Raw genomic sequence first — 21,101 nt, 5'->3', positions numbered from 1 at the left:
TCTCCTTTTTATCTCTCCTGAATCTTCAATTGCATGGCCCCATTAGGTTCTAGTATTTTGAGAGGGGGGATGTGGGGGAAACCCTTTGTCCACTTTCTCAAACCATGCAATATCATATACACCACTAACATGCCACCTTTATTCAACTTCTTTTTCAAATTAAAAAGTTGCAAATCTAATGTAGCTTTTATTCACAGGGGAGTTGTCCCAGGCCTTTGATCCCTATGGTTACTTTTTTCTGCACCATTTCCAGTTCTACAAAGATCCTTTAAAAAATAAAAGGAAGACGTGGAAACATGATTTCTTTAAAGGCATGGTGGTATTGACAGGTTTGTTTTGATCCCTTTTCTAATGATTCCTTAGCCTGGGATTCATCTTTTCCCACAGCTGTCATTCATCCAGGTAGTCATTTTCATCAACTCATCCACCACAACCAAGCACAACATGCATTTATCCAGGGTTTGCTATCAATGCCAGCACAAGAAACGTTGAACTATCCAAGCCCATATCCCTTTATTTGATTTGTGACTACTCATAATGGACCATTGAGGACTCAAAAAAATACCACCTGAGATTAATAGTCAGCACTTTTGTTCATGCAGCAAGGGGAGAAAAATCAACATTTCAGAAGCAAAATAACAAATGCCACTTTGGGTCTGGTACCCACTGTTCCTATAGAGGCTCTGCCTCCTCTGCTTTTAACAGTAAGTACAGATTCTGTTTTAGGAATGATGGAAAGCAATGAGTTACAAATGTGAAAGTTCAAATTTAAAAAAAGGAGAGACTGCTTTGTTCAGAATGCATTATTTACATCATTCTTTGATTAACACATACATTGTCTGTAGCTGAGCCACAACGAAATCCGGAGCGTAGGTGTGTCCTTGAACAGTCTTACACACTACTTGTTTTCTTGCCACTGCAGTTGTTTATCGAGAGCTCTGAGGTTCCTACGTGCATTTCCAAAGCATCCTCCGTCTCGTCCATCTCCATGCTGTTGAGTTCATTCCCATTGCGGTAACTGTTCAAATTGAGGTCTTTCCCGTATAAAGCTGTTGTCGAGACGTTTGGACACTGGTTGTGCCGCTGCGCTGACTTTTTGCCATTGTTGTAACGGCAGCGGATGTAGTTAGAGAAAGCCCTGCGGTAGATTTTGTTGAAGAGTGTGTATACCAGGGGGTTGACCCCAGAGCAGATGTAGCCCACCCAAACGAAGACGTCCAGGAGCTCCCCCAGCAGAGCCTCATCACAGGCTTCCTTGCAGAGCACAGACATGATGTTGGTGATGAAAAAGGGGCACCACATGATGAGGAACAGAAAGAAGACAATCCCCAGGACCTTGGATGCCCTCCGCTCATTGTTGATGGACTGCATGGTGCCTTTCCGGAACAGCACCCCTTCCTTGTTGACAGGAGAGTTCAAGTGGGATGCGGCCTCATGGTTCTGGAGCATGGAGAGGTTCTCCGTGTTGTTCTCCTTCTTCAGACAGCTCATGCTGCTCCTCCTCTGCTTGGGCGCCTCCCCGTACAGGAACACAGATGCTTGTTTCTGCAGCACTTGGATGGTCAGGCAGTAGGCAAACACCATGATGATGAGCGGGATGAAGAACGCCACAAAGGAACCAATGAGGACAAAGTTCTCATCATTGAGGACGCAGCTCCCATTCACAAACACCCGGGAATCGTCTTGCAGGCCGATGACTGGGATGGGCAGTGAGATCCCTGAAGAGATCCATTCGGAAAGGGAAGGCCAAAAACAACAGCAGGAGCAGCAAAATACGTTATTTCAGTTTAGATTTATAACCCATTTTATAACCCCACTTATATGCTTGGAATGGATAATGATAATTTCATTTAACAATAGGGATGAGCAACTCTCCCTGTGTCAGTTTCTTTCATTCCTAGCGGATATTAGACATCAGTTTGCATTTTAAAAGTTGCCAGCATTTTAGTGGACATTTCTCTCAATATACTAATGTTTCTATTTCATTTCCCTTATTTATACACATTCTTGCAAGCCCTGGCTAAACAGATAGAGCCCTGGGAGAAACAAGGTTAGCCCACTTGCCCACCAGATGGCTCCACAAGTACAGGGAGAGGATGGCCAGCCATCTTGAACTGACGGCCCACCCAAAACATTCCATACCCACCAACTTAAATTGTTATTTTAATCAGCTACAAAAGAAACAGAGGAAAGGATCACATATCTTGTCCACAACCTTCAAAAACTTGCTCCAGGCAACCCTCCCCTGAAAAGCTTTCCCACAACCCAAGATTGCATTAAGCAGTGGCTGAAGCTATTGCATCATCCGGCTTAATTCCTGGCTCCTTTGTGAGCAGAGTATATGGCATCAAATTGTGGGTGGGGGTGGAGAAGGATGCTAACTTGGCAGGGCTAACCTTTGGATATCTGTGTTACATCTACACTGACTAAAACATCAGTGACACTACTCTGGCTTTTAAAGAGCAAGGCTGGTATGGCATATACTAAGATTTTGCCCTAAAAAAAAAACCATTGGGGGGGGGAGCACAGCATAGACCACGTGACTCACCAGGGAGCACATCCAGGAGGAAGGACATCCCAGTTTTTGATCTGCAGAAGTTGGACAGTGTGACTTTCGAGGAACCAACTCATGCCTAATGTTCTACAAATGTCAGATACCCCTGCATCTCAGGTGACAAAATCACTTACCAGTCTTGGGTTCTACCCAAGATCTACTCAAAGTAGACTAATTGAATTTACTGAGTTTGTCATGTCCTTTGGTTCCAGTGGTTCTACGCTGAGTAGGACTAACATTGAAGACAACCCTTTGACTTGGGTGGGGGGCACACCATTTGCTGTTCTGTCTCAGCTAGTAAAATGTCCTGGGCCCATCCTAGAAACCTGACCTGGGTCAGAGCTAGGGATGTCAGAGAATTCCACCAAAAACAGGAAAGGAAGCAAAAATTGCTGCCATTCATGTGTTTGTCTTTATTTGTTCATATTGTTTTTAAGTCTGCAAACAATAAGCAGTTAATGTGTCACCACCACATTGTTTTGTCATTTCCTTTACATTGAATGTAAGCTTCATAAAGAGTTATGCAAGTTAAGTAACTCACATCACTTGCATCAAATAGCGGGCTGCAGGGTGAACAACTGAGTACTTGGTGGGAACCAAAGTGCAGTGGAATGGAAACAGCACTGGTGGTGATGAATGCAGGTTGGAATGGATATTTCTGCTTTCTTAACATCCCTAGGAACCCACCCACCAAGTGGGCCAAGACCTTCTCAACATTTACCACTTTCCATGCTACTCTCTCACTTACAAAATGTACAGTTGTTTGGTGGGAGATGCAGGATGTGAAAGGCACGAAGGACAAGCAACATTTCAGTTGGCAGAATGCTGAGGAGGTTCAGTGGATGGCACTACTTCAGGCTCCAGGGGAACTGATCACTTAGAAATAAAACCCAGAGGGGTTGCTGGCATCTTAAAGGTAACATGTTTAAGTGTTTGTGCAGAAGATTACACACCTGCACATGCCCAACAACTCTTTGCTGCAGATGTATCTATGCTGTCCACACAACCCTTGTCCAATAGGCTGGGTTTTGGCCAGCTTCAGATATTGATTGGCTTGCCCATATGGGTATCATAATTGATATTGGAAGGTGAAGTATAATGCTTAATAAACTCTGCCAGCCAATTAATAAGAAAGCTTTATTGTTTGCAGCAACAGTCCATTATCATCAGTCATTGCAACCCATATTAACTGAAATTTATGGAAGTTTTTTCAAAGTAAATAGAGGCTGGAAAAAGAAAACCACGCCAGTATTTACAAGGTTATAATTGGCAACAAGGGAGGGTGACTTACCTATAGAGATGGTCCAAACAGCAGCAATTTTCATTATTGCCTTGGTGCGAGAATTAAACCGGCTGTGCTCGATGGGGTTACGGATCGCAACATAGCGGTCAAGAGAGATGGCACAGAGGTGCATGATAGAGGCAGTAGAAAAGAGGACATCTAAGGAAATCCAGATTGGACACAATTGTTTAGGTAAGGGCCAAGCATAATCTGAAACACAGAAAGAGACAGTGGGAGAGAGAGAGAGGAAGAGAAGCAAGGGGAGAGAAGACAGATTAGTTGGGGAAGGGTTTCACACTAGTACTTAACAACCTAGTTGGGGCTCAGAATTGCACTGGGTGGCACATGAGAACTGCAGGAGAAATTCATCCCTTTGCATCTGGATGAAAAATGGCCTAATTCACATTTCTTGAACCAATACGGGAACAAAAACACAATTATCTGAAATTCACACTTCTCTGAATTTTGGTGCTGCAGCTCTCTAGCCAAACTGTGGATACAAAAATGTGTGTAAGAATACAACAGCAAGCAGAAATCGGGGAGAGGGCTTTGCAAAATAAAAATGGCACGTTGGTCAAAATTGCATACACAATATGTATATGAAGAGAAATTTGCTCTAAAATTGCTGGTGAATTTTCACAGGGATTTTAAAAAGAAACCGCAAATTACTGTGAAAAATTAAGATTGGAATAAAATGGGAAACTGGGAGAAACTTAAACTGGTGGATTCACTTACCCCTAGGGAGCCCCTAGGTTTGTAGTTCCCAAACCGGGTGCTATGAGAAATCTGCTGAAGTGCCAAGAGAAAGGAAATAAAGAAATCAAAGCTGCAGTGGGGGAGTCCCCAAGGAGAGCACAGGCTCTGCATGCAGTAAGCCCCTGGTTCAATTCCCAGCTAGAACAATTTTAAAGTATCAGGCAGCAGGGAAGGGGAGGGACCTGAGACCATGGACAGCCACACAGAGACCTAGTCTGGTCTAGGTGGGCAAGGAATATAGCCTGGTGGCACCCAAACGTGGTTCCCAAGGATCAGCCAGCACAGAACCCACTGAGATCCACTTCCATGTAATCATGCATGCAGCTATGCTATGAACACTCCTAGATGCCCAGCCACAGTGTTTTAAATATTGAATATGCTGGCTGTCCAAGGGGACAGGTCAGGCCATGCTGCTGCACCTCGTTATTGAACGTGTTTGGATCATTTTATTGGTCCTGGAGCAGGCAAAGCCCTTGCTCTAAGACTGAGCTATGACCTTCTACTCAAATGGGAGTACAGGAAACTGCCTTAACCTGAGTCAGACCATTGGTCGATCTAGCTCAATACTGTCCACCAGGGCTGGGTGATATATCAATATATTGTCCAAATCTAGTTTGAAGTCCATACTGTGATATTGGTTTCATAATTTTTGACCTGGCAATATATCATGAATCATTCTGTGTGTGTGTGTGTGTGTGTGTGTGTGTGTGTGCGCGCGCGCGCTACACAAAAATCACAATGCGGGAAAAACTGTGAAGCCAGCCATTGCCTCCTCACAGCTCAATCCTTATTTCAGACATTGTGATATATTGGCATATCACAATGTTTAGCTGGTGATGCATCACAATGTTTATGTCCACCCTGACTGGTAGTGGGCTCTGCAGGGCTTCAGGCAGGACTCCGTTCCAGCTCTGTCTAGAGATGCCAGGGACTGAACCTGGAGGCTTCTATTTGCAAAGCAATTCCCCCCCCCCCTGTGCTATGACCCTTTCCCCAAGGAAAATCAGGCCAGCTACCAGGGGATGTGCAAATCATGGAGTCTCTCCCTTTTAGATAAGCAGAGAGAGGTTGCTAATTAGTTTTAAGGAAGGCCAGGCACTCATCCAAGATGAGAAACAAGTCATCCTCAGAGCCACCTTTAAATAAATAAGACACGTGCAGCTTAATGAAAGTGAGCTCAATTCAACCTGTGACTTAATTCGCCATTTGAGAGGTGATGACCTTCTGAATGAGGCACAAGCAAACATTACATTTCTTTCCAGAATGTTATGCAGCTGTTTTGCTTCCCAGATAATTTGTATTCATTCAGCTAAAAAAAATAATCCAGGACGACCCTAGTACATCATGAGATGAAGTTTTACTTGCATACTTGTCTGAGGGTGGTTCTTAGGGTGCATAAGATTATTTGTCTCATGGTGATCAGTTACCCCCTTTGCACCCTTAAATTGCCTGCTGGGCTCACAACCAGAATGGCTAAGAGATGGGCATGGGAAGGGCTCCCCACTGTCGTGGCCCTGATTGTGAGGCAAGAAGTGGTTACTACTTTTTACATGGGCAGATGAAAATGCTGGGAGGGAATTGAACTATCTGTTCCAGCTTCCCCAACCTGGGTCCTCCAGTTCCCATCAACCCCACCCAGCATGCCTATATGATCTTGGCTGTGCTATCTGGGATGGTTGGGAATGGAACTCCAAAATATCTAGAGGGCACCAGGTTGGGGAAGCTTGCAATATTCTGACTTGCACTGGCTTTCCAGGGTTTCAGGCAGAGAGGGGTGGGGTGGGTCTTTTGCAACTCTTCTGCTTGTTTGAACTTCCCACCCCCAAATGCTACTATGTCATTTATCTCATTTGCCCATTGCAGCAAAATTACTTAACTTACACTATTGACATAATCAATTACATTGTCATCTCCTTCCACCCAGCTCATTTCAATGCAAAGGAAACACAGTGCAAATGTGATGGCAGGGTGAGGTGGGGTGGGGCCATGATATAAATAATAAGTTTATCATTTGCAAACCAAAATCAACAAAAACAGTGAACACTGATTGCATTCCCTAAATTGATTTCCATTCCAGACTTGGAAAAAATAAGCGAACACCCACATCTTCTGCTTCTGTTTCTGTCAGAATTCTTTGACATCCCTACCTCCCACTTAGGTTTTTTTATTTTTATATGATGATGATGATGATGATGATGATGATGATGATGCTAATCAACTAAGAACAAGATCTAATTTAGGGCTGCTGGGGATTGAACCCAAGGCTTTCCCACATACAGATTATGTGCTCTGCTGATGATGTGGGCTGCCTGTTGTCAAGGTGAGGTCCTTTCATTCGTGGCTGTTCAAGAGCCTATTATTGTGGCAATGACTGTTTAGATTAGGGATGGGGAGCCTGCAGCCCTCCGGATGCTGCTGTTTTGATAATATTAGACCATTGGTCTTGGTGACCTGGATGGAGTCCACAACGTTGGCTCCCTATCTGTGACTTGTGACCTACAGATCAGGGCATGCAAGACTCCACACACCCTCTGTTTCATTGAGCAAACTGGCAACCGTGACCCTGTTTGCCAAATTCCATTACAATTTCCTTAGAGTGGCCATTTCTCTTAGGAGTTTAGGGGCTGCAAATGGAACTTGTGGCCCATTCACATCAGAATGCACAGACCATGGTGATGTGATGGAAGCATTTTTCATACTAATTCCATTTCCCTTCATCTGCTTCCCCTATCCACACACACTTCAACAGCCACAGATTTTACAGAAAAGTGAGCAATTACATGGAGTTTAAACTTTTCTTGCACTTCCCCTGCCCACCCACCCCCACATCAGAAGTGAAGACTTTCTCACACTGAAAAGCAGCGTATGGCAACAGAAGGAAAAGCGATGCTCTCTCGTCTCTGCTCCATTCCCAGACAAGTGACTCGCAAAATTACCCCATCTTGATGAGGTGCATTGCTAATGGCCCTCATCATGCCACCTTCCTTTCCCTGAGCCGAGAGAGATGGGACAATTAGTCTAATCAGGCAACTTTGTCACTGGTGATTTTTGAAAACAAGCAAATCCTTCCTGGTGGGTGCAGGAGGAAGAGTCAAGGGCATCACTGACTGTTGCTCTCCAGGCATTATTTAGGTCTCTGAAAACACGGCTCCTCTTTAGCTTTCATGTGCTGACATCAATGTGCTCCGGGTGGCAATCACTCTAATATGCTTTTAAGAAATGTCTCTTGACCTTGCTCCAACAGAGGTGGTAAACCTGTCTGTTTGGACAGCTTCAGACTCCAGGTGGGGGCTCACATGGTTGACTCAAACGCCAGACCAGAAAAAATAACTTTTAAAAACCTTGGCACTTAGGGCTTACCTACACTTCTGTTTGCTTCACCGCTTCCACCTGGGGAAAACTCATGGTTTAGCACTGAATCAGAGCAAACAGCAACTGAGTTTTCAGCAGATTCCCATTTGTTCCGATTTATCACTAAAAAGCAGGTTTTCTGAGGAAAAGCGACAGGGCAAAGGGAAAACTGCTCAGACCCAATTCTAGAATGCACAGGGCAAGTGGAAAACCTCTTGGACATTCTGAGCATGCATGCCCTCCAACATTTCTCCAGTGAATATAGGGACAACAACAACAACAACAACTTTCTTATTTTACCCGATCCAACTGGGTAGCCAGTTAGTGGGTGGTCACTTATTTTTATTTATTTTTACATTGTTTTTTTTTTTTTAAAAAAAAAATATTTCAAGTTGTATGGTTGTTGTAAACCTCTTTGGGTTTTGTTTTTGAGAAATAATGCTATATTTTAAATAAATAAATTGGATTAAATGGGTGGGGACTACAGACTGCCATTTTGATGCCACTGATGTGATGATGTGGATGCTGCAAAAAAAGAGGCACATTGTAAACATCCCACAGTTTTCTCCTCAAAGCTATGTTGCCTATTTCTTTAAAGGATTCTTCAAGATCTCAAACGCTGCCGAGTTCATTTACTGAGGCCACGTGAGGCCGCATAGCCTGATTCAGAGATGTTGAGACAAAGGGGGCAGAATGGAGAAATAGCGTAAGGAAAACTGGAAAGGAACAGAAAAGATGGAACAAACAAACAAACAAACAACCAAACAAAAACTGAGCCCCAAACCCCTTTTCCTAAGGTGCAAGAAGGACACTAAAAATTGTCAAATGATCTGGGGACGTGGGAGCTTCATCAGCTGGGTTCCACACAACAGTTCCCACTTTTAATTAAGAGGTCTCCACTCCTGCCCCCACTGAATTAATTTAAAATATAATAATAACAGCAAATGTATCTATTTTATTTCCACAGCTTACAACCTGCTTCACTGTTGGCATATCTTAAATGGGAGCCTTCCCTATTTGTATATCTTAATGGAACTAGTTTTCTTGATAAGATTCAAAATGCAGCCCCAGTAACCTCAACCTGTTTACTTGGCTCATAAGAAGGCGTCATGTGGGCAAGGCTGATAATTCATCAGCCAAAGGAAAACTTTGGCCGATGGCTAGAGGTGAGTGCTGAACTAGGGATTTATGACATGGATCTTCCACACATGCACACACATGCACACACAGTCTCTATTCGCCAGGAGAAAGCTATAAAGGACCACAAGTGGTGAAATGACGGGATGTCGTTCCCCTTGCAGAATTATTATAATAAGCATTTGGTTGGTAGCTGTGAGAACAGGATGTTGGGTTAGATGGGTCTTTGACCCAATCCAGCAGCCATATACAGAATTATCAGCCACCTTTCAAGAGCCACTGTACTCAAGCCCCTTTCACAATGTTAATTCCATGAGCTATGGATGCCCACCTGAACAAGGGCAAAGACAAAAGAGACATAATCATTGACTGCTGGCAGCTCAAAATCATCAGTCAAAGCACCCAAGCAATGAAAATGTTTAAGTCAATAGAAAATTAAGTATCTCCTTAAGCCTTTCCCCTGCTGAAGACTGGCACAGCAAGTTTCCTCCAAGCTTTCCGACATTCAAAGTGCCCTCCACTGAACCCTTCAGAGGCTCTTACAGATGATGGATTAATTTTCTGCCTTTGTAAAGTTAATGGCATTTCACTTGCCTGCTGGGGTTAAAAAGCCAACAGGCTGCCTTTAGAAAAAGGTCAGGGAGATGGACTGATGGGTCCCCTGACAGCAGCAGAGAGTCACGCTCCGAAGAGAGCAAGCCATGTCCTGTTCAAAATGAACCATGGCTCCTCTCCCTGACAGCTCAAGGAAATGATCTTCACCCCTCATTTGAATTTCTGCATGCAACAGGACCACTAAGATGAGTCAGGCAGAGATGGCAAGTTGCTCAGAGGCGTTGAAGCTTAAGACTTCAAGCCACACAGCTTTGCCTCCAAGATGTTTCCAGCTTAGATAAGGAGAGGTAGAATTTGAGTAGTTATTGGCCTACTTTAGGCACATTAGGTCTACATTCTTACTCTTGTTGGAGCAATGCGTCAGCTCTCTTGGAGCTCTCCCAGGTTCTGAAAATCCTACCTGCCTCCTTCATGCCTGCTATTAACAATAATCTCCATGCTGAACCTCACCAACCACCTCCATGGGCCTCTGGCAGCAGACAGAGGACAGCAATCTGGCTGCCGAATTCTGCACTAGCTGAAGTTTCTGAACCATCTTCAGAGGCAGCCCAATATATAATGTGTTGCAGGAATCTAACCTAGAGGTTACCAGAGCATAGACAATAGTAGTTAGGCTGTCCCTGTCCAGATAGAGACACAGGTCTATCCAAAGCTGATGGAAGGCACTCTGCACCACTGAGGTCACTAGGCAAGCATGATCAGAGTTCAAGGACAGATTGCTGTCAGGCAAATGCAACTGGGGTGGAAAGCAGAGACAGTGAGAAGTATGACTGGGGAGAGGGGTCCTGGCCAGATACCAAGGACTGGAGGACCACATTTTCCCCCAGGCCTGATGTAGCTCACAATCACTTAGTCCTTGTTGTGGCTGAACAATGTTTTAAAATTGTCTTCTCCGCCCCAACACTCTGCTCCCTGCACCACACTGAAGACAGACACAAATTTCTCCATCACTCTGGCTAACAGGACCCCCCTGACCCACCTCATCAGTGTTCTTCATCCCAAGAAACAGGACAGCGGACACCACTTCCGTTATGTCACCCTGGCATTTAATTACTGAGGAAGGTCATTACCAACTACATTTCTCTTATCGTGGGGAAATTCCTTTGAACTCCTATTTCAGCTCCCTGACTGTAGCTAAATTGAAAACACTGCTACTGCCTCCTTGGACAAGAGTCACTTCTTATTAAAAAGCAAAGTGGTCTTTTAAGAGAGGGGTGTTATTTCCAAAAAGGGTTTTGTTATCAATTAATGAATCAATTAAAACAAGGGTTTTAAACAGACACCTTTGGAAGTGGCAAGATCTTATCAGCAAGCTCTTTTGCAAGGCAGCCTGATTCAGATTATCAGGGGCATGATCCAGCACTGTGGTTGGTAAGCATGGAGCCCAGCACCTGGCAGCACTAGAGCCAATGACAGGCAGAACCAGCTGAGTCTAGCTTTGCCTCCTCTCTCCTCCCTGCTGAATACTACATGAGGCAACACTGAGACCAAGGAGGAGGATGCTGGCAGGCAGTGCCCTCCTTTAGGCTGGATACAGGTGAGAAAGCAGACAGGTGGGGGCTGACTGAGAGCAGGCTGAGGTTGGTGAGGTACTGCCCCATTCATCCAAATGAGCCAGCTTCTACTGCTCCATTGAAATGAGCTGTGCACATTGCTATCCCAATGCTTGCTAACTGTGGAGAGGTTTTATTCATTTATTTCATAGAATTTATATCCTGCTTGATTGCTATTGTTGTTTTTACAAAAAACTTTCCAAGTGGTTTGCAAAATGAATAAAACAATAAAATTATCAATAAAAGCTGTAAGCTGTTAAAAACAACTATTTAAAATGTTTGAGAAAAATAAGAGTCAGTGATAAACTCAAATTGGTTTTTTTAAAAAACAAACAAACACAACATTCTGCATATTTGGGTAGGCTTACTGAAAAAAAAAAATTTTCTAGCAGGCACCAGAAAGAGTACAGTTAAGTCACCTGCCTGATGTCACTAGGAAGGGAGTTCAAAAGCGCAGGTGCTGCCACACTACAAGATTGATTGCTTACAAGCGCTGAATGGGTATCGTGCAGCACCTACAATGGAACCAGTTCTGCAGAACAAAGTGGTCACGGGGGCATATCTGGCCAAAGGTGATGTTGCACTTAAGCTGATCACAAGTTATATACTGGAAGTGTAAAAGAAATAAGAAAAAAAGGTAAAAGACCCCTGAATGGTTAAGTTCAGTCAAAGGCAACTATGGGGTTGTGGCACTCATCACACTTTTCAGGCCGGGAGAGCCAGCATTTGTCCACGGACAGCCTTCCGGGTCATGTGGCCACCTGTTTTTCTTTTCATAAAAGAAAATACTGCATTGCTGCGAACCATGCAGCTAAGCAGTGATCTTATTTGCGATCGATGTCGGCTTTCTTTGCAACCTTAAAAAGGCATTACAAATAGCTCGTTGGGAGGCCTTGTCTTCCTATTTTGACAGCTGGCACTTTTCCTTCTGCCTTGGCAAGGCAGAGAGCAGAAGCAAGGAGGAGGTTGTTGGTTGAATCAATCTCAGCGGCTGTGAGTGGCACATGAGTTTTCAAGATCTGTTCGCCAGGCAGAGACAGAGGATGTGAACAAAGACAAGTGTGGCCAGCACAGCATAGCAGTTAAGAGTGTGGGGCTAAAATCAAGGGAAATGGGGTTCAAATCCCCACTCAACCATGAAGCTCGTAGGCAGCATCCGCTCAGCCATTATCTCTCAGCCTGACCGACCACACAGGGCTTTTGTGAGGATAATCAGATGGGTAGAGGAGGGTGTGTTCTACTCTGGCATGAACTCCGTGGCCCAAACATCCCTTTGAAGGGAAATGAAAATGCAATGAGGAAATCAAAGTTTTAAGTGTCTTTTGAAGTTCCACAAAAAGAGTTGCCATCTTTGGTTTGTGCCTGGGCTCCTGAGACTTTAACAAACTCACAACTAGCAAAGGAATTAGCTGGTCACATTTTCCCTGCCAGTGAGATATCTTTGTGGTCAGAAAAGCTTCAAGTCTCTGATATCGGAGGTAATAAGCCACCACAACTAGCCATTACTGATAGCCTTGTCCTGCATGAATTTATCCTTTTGTCCCAACATTTAAATGCCTGCTGAAAACTGTTCTATTCCACCAGGCCTATGCAGGAAATTATGAGTTTTTTGTTTTGAACTTTTAAAGCTTTTACTGCATGCTTTTATGCTCTTTATACTTTTATAACTGCTATAAACTGCTTTAATAATTTTAAGGGGTATAGTGGTATACAAATATTGTTATGAATAAACAAATAAAATGCAATTTGTCTAGTTCCCTTTTAAAAGCTGTGCAAATTGGTGGCCATTTTGTGGTAGCAAATTCCATAGTTTAACTCTGTGCTTCCTAAATATGTACTTTCTTTTACCAGCCCTGGATCTTCTAATGGGCAGCTTCCAGCTCAGGTTCCAAGGTTATGTGACAGGGAGAAAAACTCCATATTCACCTTTTTTGACATCATGGATAATCTTGTACACTTCTACAGGTACCCTCTTAGTGACTTCCCCCTCACCCTCACCTTCACCCCCCACTAAATCACAGAGCCCCAAATATTTTAACCTTTCCTCCTAAGAGGGTTTTCAGGACACTTTGCAAGCTCTACAATATCCTGTGTGCAAACAAATCCCTGCTCACCCCCCTTTTTTTATTTCTTTTTATTAATTTTCACTTGAATCACCGGAAAAAAAACACAACAGATCACCAGTTACAACAGTTGCAAAAAACACAAAAACACAAAAAGAAAATTAAATAAATATCTAAACATAACATGTAAATAATATCAATTTCCGTTACGTTTCTTTGTCTTCTCATTTATATCTTTATATCTTTAAATATTTCAATCATTCTTCTGCACCTCTATTGACTTCCATCCCTCCCGGTATCAGGCTTCTTAATATGAATAATTTATTTCTCCTGCAGTTGATAATTATAATATTTTGCACATCGTAAGATCTATATCAGTCCTGCTGTAGTTTTTAGGTTCTTATAATTCCCTTCAATGTAGATCATAAATTTATTCCAGTCGTTAATAAACTTTGTATTTTTTTGGTTTCTAATTTTTTGTGTCATTTTTCCAAGTTCTACAAATTCAAATAACTTTATTTGCCAATCTCTAATTGCTGCTCACCCTTAAAGCTCACTGGGTTAATTTAGATCAACCATCCCTTGGTCGGCCTGACCCACCTCACAGAATTGCTATGAAGATATAATGGGTGGGTGGATGAGAGCGAAATATGACACCCAGAGCCCCATGGAGAAGGGGCAAGATAAAAAATAAAGGGGAAAAAAATAAATATCACCCTCACCTTCTCATAGGAATATGCTGCTTTATATCAAGTCAGACCACTGGTCTATTTTACTCAGCACTGTATACACTGATTGGCAGCAACTTTCCAGATTTGGGAGAGCAACAACCCTAAACGACCTTGGATGTCCTCTCCAACACTATGAGATCATGATTCCGCATCAATCCCTCATGTGCTAATTTTCTAGGTGCAGGAAAGTATGTCATTGTAGTGAAGCATTCCACCTGCGTTGTAACTGAAGCCAAGGGCAGCTCCACGTGAAAGTGACCATGTGGGCTGGAAGGCCTAAACCTATCTGATCCCAGTTGCTCTGAGTTTGATGTATTGTTTGGGGAGGCCAGCACAGGGTGAAGGCCCCCTTTGTGGAAGGATGCAGATATCAAATATGTGTGTCGGGGGGGGGGGGGGAATCCTCTGCCTAGTCATCACTCCCACTCATAGGGCCTTCTCCAGTATCAACTATTTTGGACCCTATAATCACCAGATGAGGCCTTGCTGCTGCTGCCACCAGGGCTGCCTGACCGGCGCTGACACATGGCAGGCCCTTTTCAGTGGTGGCTCCCCCATTGTGGAATGCCCTCCCGAGTAAGATCCCTGCCATTAGTAACTTTCAGGAGGAATTTGAAAACATTCCTGTATAATCAGGCATTTGGTGGATGAAGGACACTGTGATAGCTTTTCGAATATTTTAAACGGAAACTGCTTTTAGACATTTTAATTCTGATTGTTTTTAGAAAGCTTTAATTTGTTTTAGAATTTATTTGTTTTCTTTTTGTTCTTAAATTGTGTGTTTGCTTGCTACCCTGGGCTCCTTGGGGAGGAGGGGCAGGGGACAGAAATGAAATTAATAAATGAAATATTTTTTAAAGCTCTGTTCAAAAACAGGAGCTTGAAATTTTCAACTGCCTGTTAGTCCCTCATTATGGCAGATTGCCGAGCAAGGTTGGGATGCAGGAGTAAAAATAGCCCAGGAAGCACACACATTTTAATTAGCATTTTGACAAACATATGGCAGTTAACACAACACACACAATTCATTCTTTTTAACATACTGACTAAATACTTTGGAGATAATTATTTTCGTTTTGTGTTATTCAGAACATGAGCAATGCTGCTGTTTAAAAACCCAAATCCAAACAGAACTTGCTTTTCAAGCCAAAACCACAAGAGTGTGATTGTGCTTAAGAAGCAAGTGGCTCCACGGGGAGGCTGATGGGCGGAAGAGCAGCTCCCTGTGCTCAGAAGGAGGAATCCACTCATCAGACAGACATGGCAGAGTTGTGATCTATCAGCCAGGGTCAGCAGTTGGCAGCCTGCCTGGGCATTAGGGATGGAGCAGATTTGTCAGTTTCAGCTTTTCTTCTTCTTTCTCATTCTTAAGCTCAGCTCTGAACATTTCATTCATTCATTCATTCATTCATTCATTCATTCATTCATTCCCTCCTTTTTCCTTCTATGGAGCTCAAATTGGCTTCCATAGTTCCTCTTCCTCTCCATTTTCTGGTCACAACAACCCTGTGAGGAAGGTTAGACTGAGAGGCAGTGAATGGCCCAAGATCACCTAAGCGAGTTTCATGGCAGAGTGTGGATTCGAACCCTGGTTCCCAGAACTTAGCCCAACAGTCAAGCCAATACACACCTCATTGTCTTCTAAAGGCTACATTACCCTGTACCATACCCTCCGAAATTCCTCTGTTGAAAACAGGGACATTCTATTCCACATCACTATCACTGCTGGGGGGGGGGGGAGAGGCTTTTTGGGGGGGGCATGTTAATATTTTTATTAAAGTTTTTCATTTTGCAAACAACCAGAGCCCAGCTAATTCCAGCACCCACCCTCAACCACCACAACATCCGTGCCCCCACCCCTCAAACTCCAGCCCCCCACAGGCTTGCCTGCACCCCACCAGCAACACCCATCTCCATTGCACATCCCCCCCCAAGAGCCCACTCCTTCCTAGGGTCTCCTCCAGCTGCTGCCTTCTCTTCAGGCCTGACCTGGCTCACTTTCTCCTTCTCATTTTTATTCAGCATGGCCAGCTGGGTGAGTGGCTGGGGGCCTGCCAGGCAGGAGAGCCCCAGCCTCCTGTGGCAGGGATGGAGGCATGGGCATCCCTCTTGCCTTGCTCTCCCTTCTTCTTCCTTTCCCTGCTGCTGCTCCACCACCAGCTGGACAGCCTGCCTGGCTCCCTCCCTAGGAGGACCTGGTGCAAGACTGTTTCCTCTTTCCCCACCCCTCCTTCTCCAACTCCCAAGAGCGATGACAAAGGAGGAGGAGGACGAGGAAGAGGAGGAGGAGGAGGAGGCCGCCTCAGTCACCAACTCACGCTTCCCCTAATATGAAGCCATTTCCAGTTAACGTACCTCAACAAAGATGGGAAGTTGGGACTCTGTGTGACAAAATAAGATACCTTGGTGGCTTAAGGGTTTTCATGACAGTCCCAGCATTTTGGGGGCAGTTGGAGACTTTACAGTGGTACCTCGGTTTTTGAACATCTCGGAAGTCAAACGTTTTGGTTTTTGAAAGCCATAAACCCAGATATAAATGCTTGTTTTCTAACACTTTTTGGAAGTCGAACATGCCACGCGGCTTCCGCTGGGTGCAAGATCCTGAATGCTAGCTGTCGGCTATTGAGGTTTTGGCTTTTGAATGTTTCAGAACTCAAATGGTCTTCCGGAATGGATTACATTTGAAAACCGAGGTACCACTGAACCTGTAGTCCCAAGTGGCCTCCCAACCAAGTACCCTTCAGGCCTGACCCTGCTTAGTTTCTGAGATCAGATGAAATCAGGGTCATGTGGCCATAAAATTTCTGCATCAGTTGTGATATTTAGTTGTTGCTGTTAGAAAAAGGCCTCACAAAAATCAGCAGCCTTTTAGGATGCATTACTCCTGACAGGTACAGTTTGTCCATGCAATTTTGCCTGATACAGTGGTACCTCAGTTGTCAAACGTAATCCATTCTAGAAGACCATTCAACTTCTGAAACGTTCGACAACCGAGGAGCAAAGGGTGGTCAGTAAAGTCAATGGAGAAAATGGGGGCGGAGATGCAGTGGAAGCCATTCAACTTCCGAGGTGTGTTCGAAAACGGAAGCATTTACTTCTAGGTTTTTGGTGGTTAAAAACCAAAATGTTTGGCTTCTGAGATGCTCAAAAATTGAGGTAGCACTGTATGAACATTTTTGCAAGATGTTTTACTGATACAAAATACTTTTGTACATTATTTTCAGCAATATATGCATTTTTAATGCAGAATACTCCCAATATATGCATTTCTGTACACTTTATTTTTTTGGCTAGAGAACTGCATTGCAAAATTTTGAGAGGTGCAAGTTTCGAAGGACAGCTGTGTTTCATACTTTGGGGAAACATGAGTTAGGCATACTCAAATTAACACGCTATTTTGCTTTCCAGTATTTTAAAACCCAACTGCTACAAATCATAGCTGCATTTCACTCATGCCCCTCACTCCTTCCTTGGCTGCAATAAATCCAGCAGAAAGCATGAACTACGGTGCCTATTGGAAAGTCAAAATCCAAAGAGGCAAATGGGTATCACAGCTGAGGAAGCCACAAAAAGCAAGCAACAAGGAAAAAACACAAGCTGTGTGTCATGCCGATTGTCGGCAAAACACTTGGAAGTCGAAATCTGGAGCTTTGAAGCCTTGCATCTGTCACTGAAGAGAAAATGAGGGGTTGGAAGTGCCTTGATGGAGATGAAGTGCAACAGGAGCAAACACAGGCAAATGGCAAGTAAGTGTGAAAATGGACCATAGCTCTTCACCAACACTTCTAGGTCCTCTGGGTAGAGGCTGTAGCTCAGTGGTAGAGCATCTGCTTTGCATGCAGAAGATCCCAGGTTCGATCCCTGGCATCTCCAGGTAACGATGGGAGTGTCACCTGCCAGACACTCTGAAGAGCTACCATACCTTGCCCCTGAAGCAAAATCAGAAACCACTGTTTAGGGGAGGTGTTCCGTGGTAGAACATCTACTTTGCATGTGGAAAGTCCCAGATTTAATCCTTGATGGCATCCCCAGGTTGGACCGGGAAATACTGCCTGCCTGAAACTCTGGAGAGCCACTGCGTATTGTTTCTCAAACTTGGGCCCCCAGCTGTTGTCCCCATCACCCATGACCACTTGTCCCACTAGCTATGGATAATGGGAGTTGTAGTCCAACAACAACTGGAGACCCAAGTTTGAGAAACACTGCTAGGCAGTACTGAGCCAGATGGGCCAATGCTCTGAGGTAGTATGAGGCAGCTTCCTCTGTGCTTATGAGACCCATCTTTGAGTCTTTCTGCTGTAATGACCACACCACAAATCACCCCAGGCCACCAGAGGGTGTGCTTTCCTTTTTTTTAACCAAAGCAGATGTTGTGGACTGGTTGGCCCAGAGAAATGGTGGGAGGCACCAGTTGGGGAACCACCAAGGGAAGAAAGGCTCAGAGCCTGAGGAGTGGTGGTGGGACAACAGTGAGAAGCCTGGGAGGAGGAGGTGTTGGAAGCTGAAGAGGCAACAGGGTTTAGTAAGCTGGGAGAGTCTGTGGCAGAGGAAGAAGCTGAAGTAGGGTAGGAGGAAGGTTGAGAGGCAGAGATGAGTCAGGCTGGTGAAGAGACAATGGTTCCTCACCCTCCTGCTGCAACAAGCTCCCCTCCCCCCTGGTTTCCCAGAACCAGAAAAGGCATGAAAAGGGCAGAGGAGAGGTTGGCTACACACAGCCACTGTCTCCGATTGCTTGGGAAAAGCCCTGGAAAGGAGCGGACTTAGATGGCTGTGAGGAGGTGGGGACTTTCAGTCTCAGCAACTGATTTTCAAGGAGTAAGGCTACTGGGGATGAGCTGCTCTGTTCATTGGGCCTGCTACTCAACCAAGTCTGTGGAGATCATGTTTTGCTAATAATTAGTTAACTCCAACTTTGAACTGTGTGATTACTGATTAGCACACTCCTGTGACAGCAGCCTGCTGGCCTCTAGATGTTTGTTGGACTCTTACTCCTGTCAGCCCAAGCCAGTTTTAGTAGGGATGATGTTAGTTCAGAGTCCCCCAGTTTGGAAAAGGATGCTCTAAGATAAAGCACTTGCTTTCCTACCAGCCAGTGCTTCACATCCAGCCAGCATGACCAAGGGTAAGGAATGATGATTGCTGGTGTCTAAAGCATCTGGTGGGTATAAGGCTGGGGAAGGCTGGGTTTTAAATACATGGCCAATTGTACCACACTGATGTTTGACTTCAAGTCACTGAATAGTAAGCCATGGTTTGTTCAGTCTATAGTTTGTTTAACAAACCATGAGTTGTCCCAACCCCCACCATTTCTGCAAAGTTTGCTTTGTTTTCCAGATGCTCTTGCCTTGTGCCTTTGCATCTTTGTCAGCCACTGGGGTGGGGTGGCCTAATGGCTAAGGAAGGCCACTGTGCTCACAAGTAATACCACCCCATAGTTAAAGCCACCCATGGTTTGTAAGCCATGAACAAGCTAGGCTTCACATTGTGGTTTGTTGGCACTAAATAAGCCACAGTTAAGCAGCTGCGGAAGGTTTGGATGATCAAACAAATCACAGATTAATAAGCCGTGGCTCAGTGTACTTTGTGAACCAGATTGTTCTCCCTCTTGATTTATTTGCGCTCTCTCTCTCTCTCTCTCTCTCTCTCTCTCACACACACACACCAAGCTTTAACTCAGTTGTGTTTGACACTCACTGAGTCATTGATTTCAATTTCAAGAGGCCTGAGGGTAAACATTATTAACACGTTTGTACTGCGTTGTAATATCATAAAATTCGTCCTTAAGGGACAGTTAATATAGTTGCATTTCCCCCTTTAAAAAATCAATTTAAGGCAAAACAATCTCCCTTTTAACTTTTTTTCCCTAATTAAGCAAAAGCAGCATCCAAAGAGGCATGATATGGTGTAGGACTACAATTCTCATCATCCCTAACGGTAGGCCATCTTGGCTAGAGCTGATGGGAGTTGCAGTCCAACAAAATCGGGGGCGGACACAGGTGTTCCTCATTCCTCAAATTACTGGATGCAGCCAAACCTGGGAAATTTCATAGAGAGCCGGTGTGGTGTAGTGGTTAGAGTGTCAAACTAAGGACTGGGAGACTAGGGTTCAAATCCCCACTCGGCCATGAAGCTCACTGGGTGACCCTGGGCCAATCACTGCCCTCAGCCTAACCTACCTCACAGGGCTGTTGTAGGGATTAATTGAAGAAGAGGAGAACCATGTGCGCCACCTTGAGCTCCTTTGAGAAAAAGGTGAGATAGAAATGCAATAAACGAGTAATGAATTAAAAAAATTTTGCTGCCTAAGGCAACTGATGGGTGTTTCCCCATTCAGTTTACTGAAACCAACTGAACTGGCAGCTGAATTGTAATTTGACACTGGTCATGGAAGGCTTGCTTGGAGGGTACAGGACACAGAGCTCTGTCCTCCAACAGAGGGGAACAACCAAAAGTCTCAGGAGGAATGGTGGGAAGGGGATGAATCCATCTGTGCTCCCTTCCTTACCAATCAGCCCACTCTGCCTAACTGTACAACTAACTCTGGACACAGCTCTGTGTGGATATTGGTGGAATTGAAGACGAAGACTATTCCATTCCAGGTAGGAAATACATGACACACCAAGAAGTGAATCAAGGTTGAAGCAGAGCTGTAAAACCCACTTGGCTGCACCCACTTCTGTCAAATAAAAAACAAACAAACCTGGATGTCTGCACATTCCCCATGTGTTGAAAACGGGGAACCACCTACCAGCATGCAAATCCCATCACCCCTGACTACTGGTCATGCTGGGTGGGACTGTTGGGAGTTGGAGTCCAAGAACATCTGTGTGGAAAACACAGGTCTTCTCACTCCTGCTTAAGTGCCTCTTTGCACCTAATATTTATCACTGCCTGCCTTAAGCTGCTTAAAATTGTAGCAGCTGAATATGCCAAACACCTGAATGCTCCTCAGGGGAATGAGGATTGACTGATGGTTGGCAACCTGGGTTTGCCCTCTGTAACACGTGAAAATGGTGAAAGGCTGACTTTGGCAAGGATGCCCCTCCCTAACAAGAGTGC

The 21,101-nt window shown here is 44.5% G+C and overlaps 1 protein-coding gene across 13 annotated transcripts in view; it reads right to left on the bottom strand.

Annotated features, from left to right (window-relative positions):
* Positions 1-488: 488 nt before the first annotated feature.
* LOC307208231 (5-hydroxytryptamine receptor 2A-like) overlaps positions 489-21,101 on the bottom strand; it is a 230,959-nt gene continuing 210,346 nt past the window's right edge. For all 13 annotated transcript variants that reach the window (XM_079962826.1, XM_079962833.1, XM_079962835.1 and 10 more), the window contains 2 exons: positions 3,846-4,046; positions 489-1,718 (listed from right to left, as the gene is read on the bottom strand). In XM_079962826.1, coding sequence (XP_079818952.1) covers positions 892-1,718; positions 3,846-4,046 — 1,028 coding nt within the window. In that variant the 3' untranslated portion in view covers positions 489-891. The remainder of the gene's footprint in view (positions 1,719-3,845; positions 4,047-21,101) is intronic.

Source organism: Podarcis cretensis, assembly GCF_951804945.1.
Source record: "Podarcis cretensis genome assembly, chromosome: Z".
NCBI classification, from domain to species: domain Eukaryota; kingdom Metazoa; phylum Chordata; class Lepidosauria; order Squamata; family Lacertidae; genus Podarcis; species Podarcis cretensis.
Note: the sequence above shows the minus strand (reverse complement) of the source record. Positions and strands in the feature narration are given on the sequence as shown.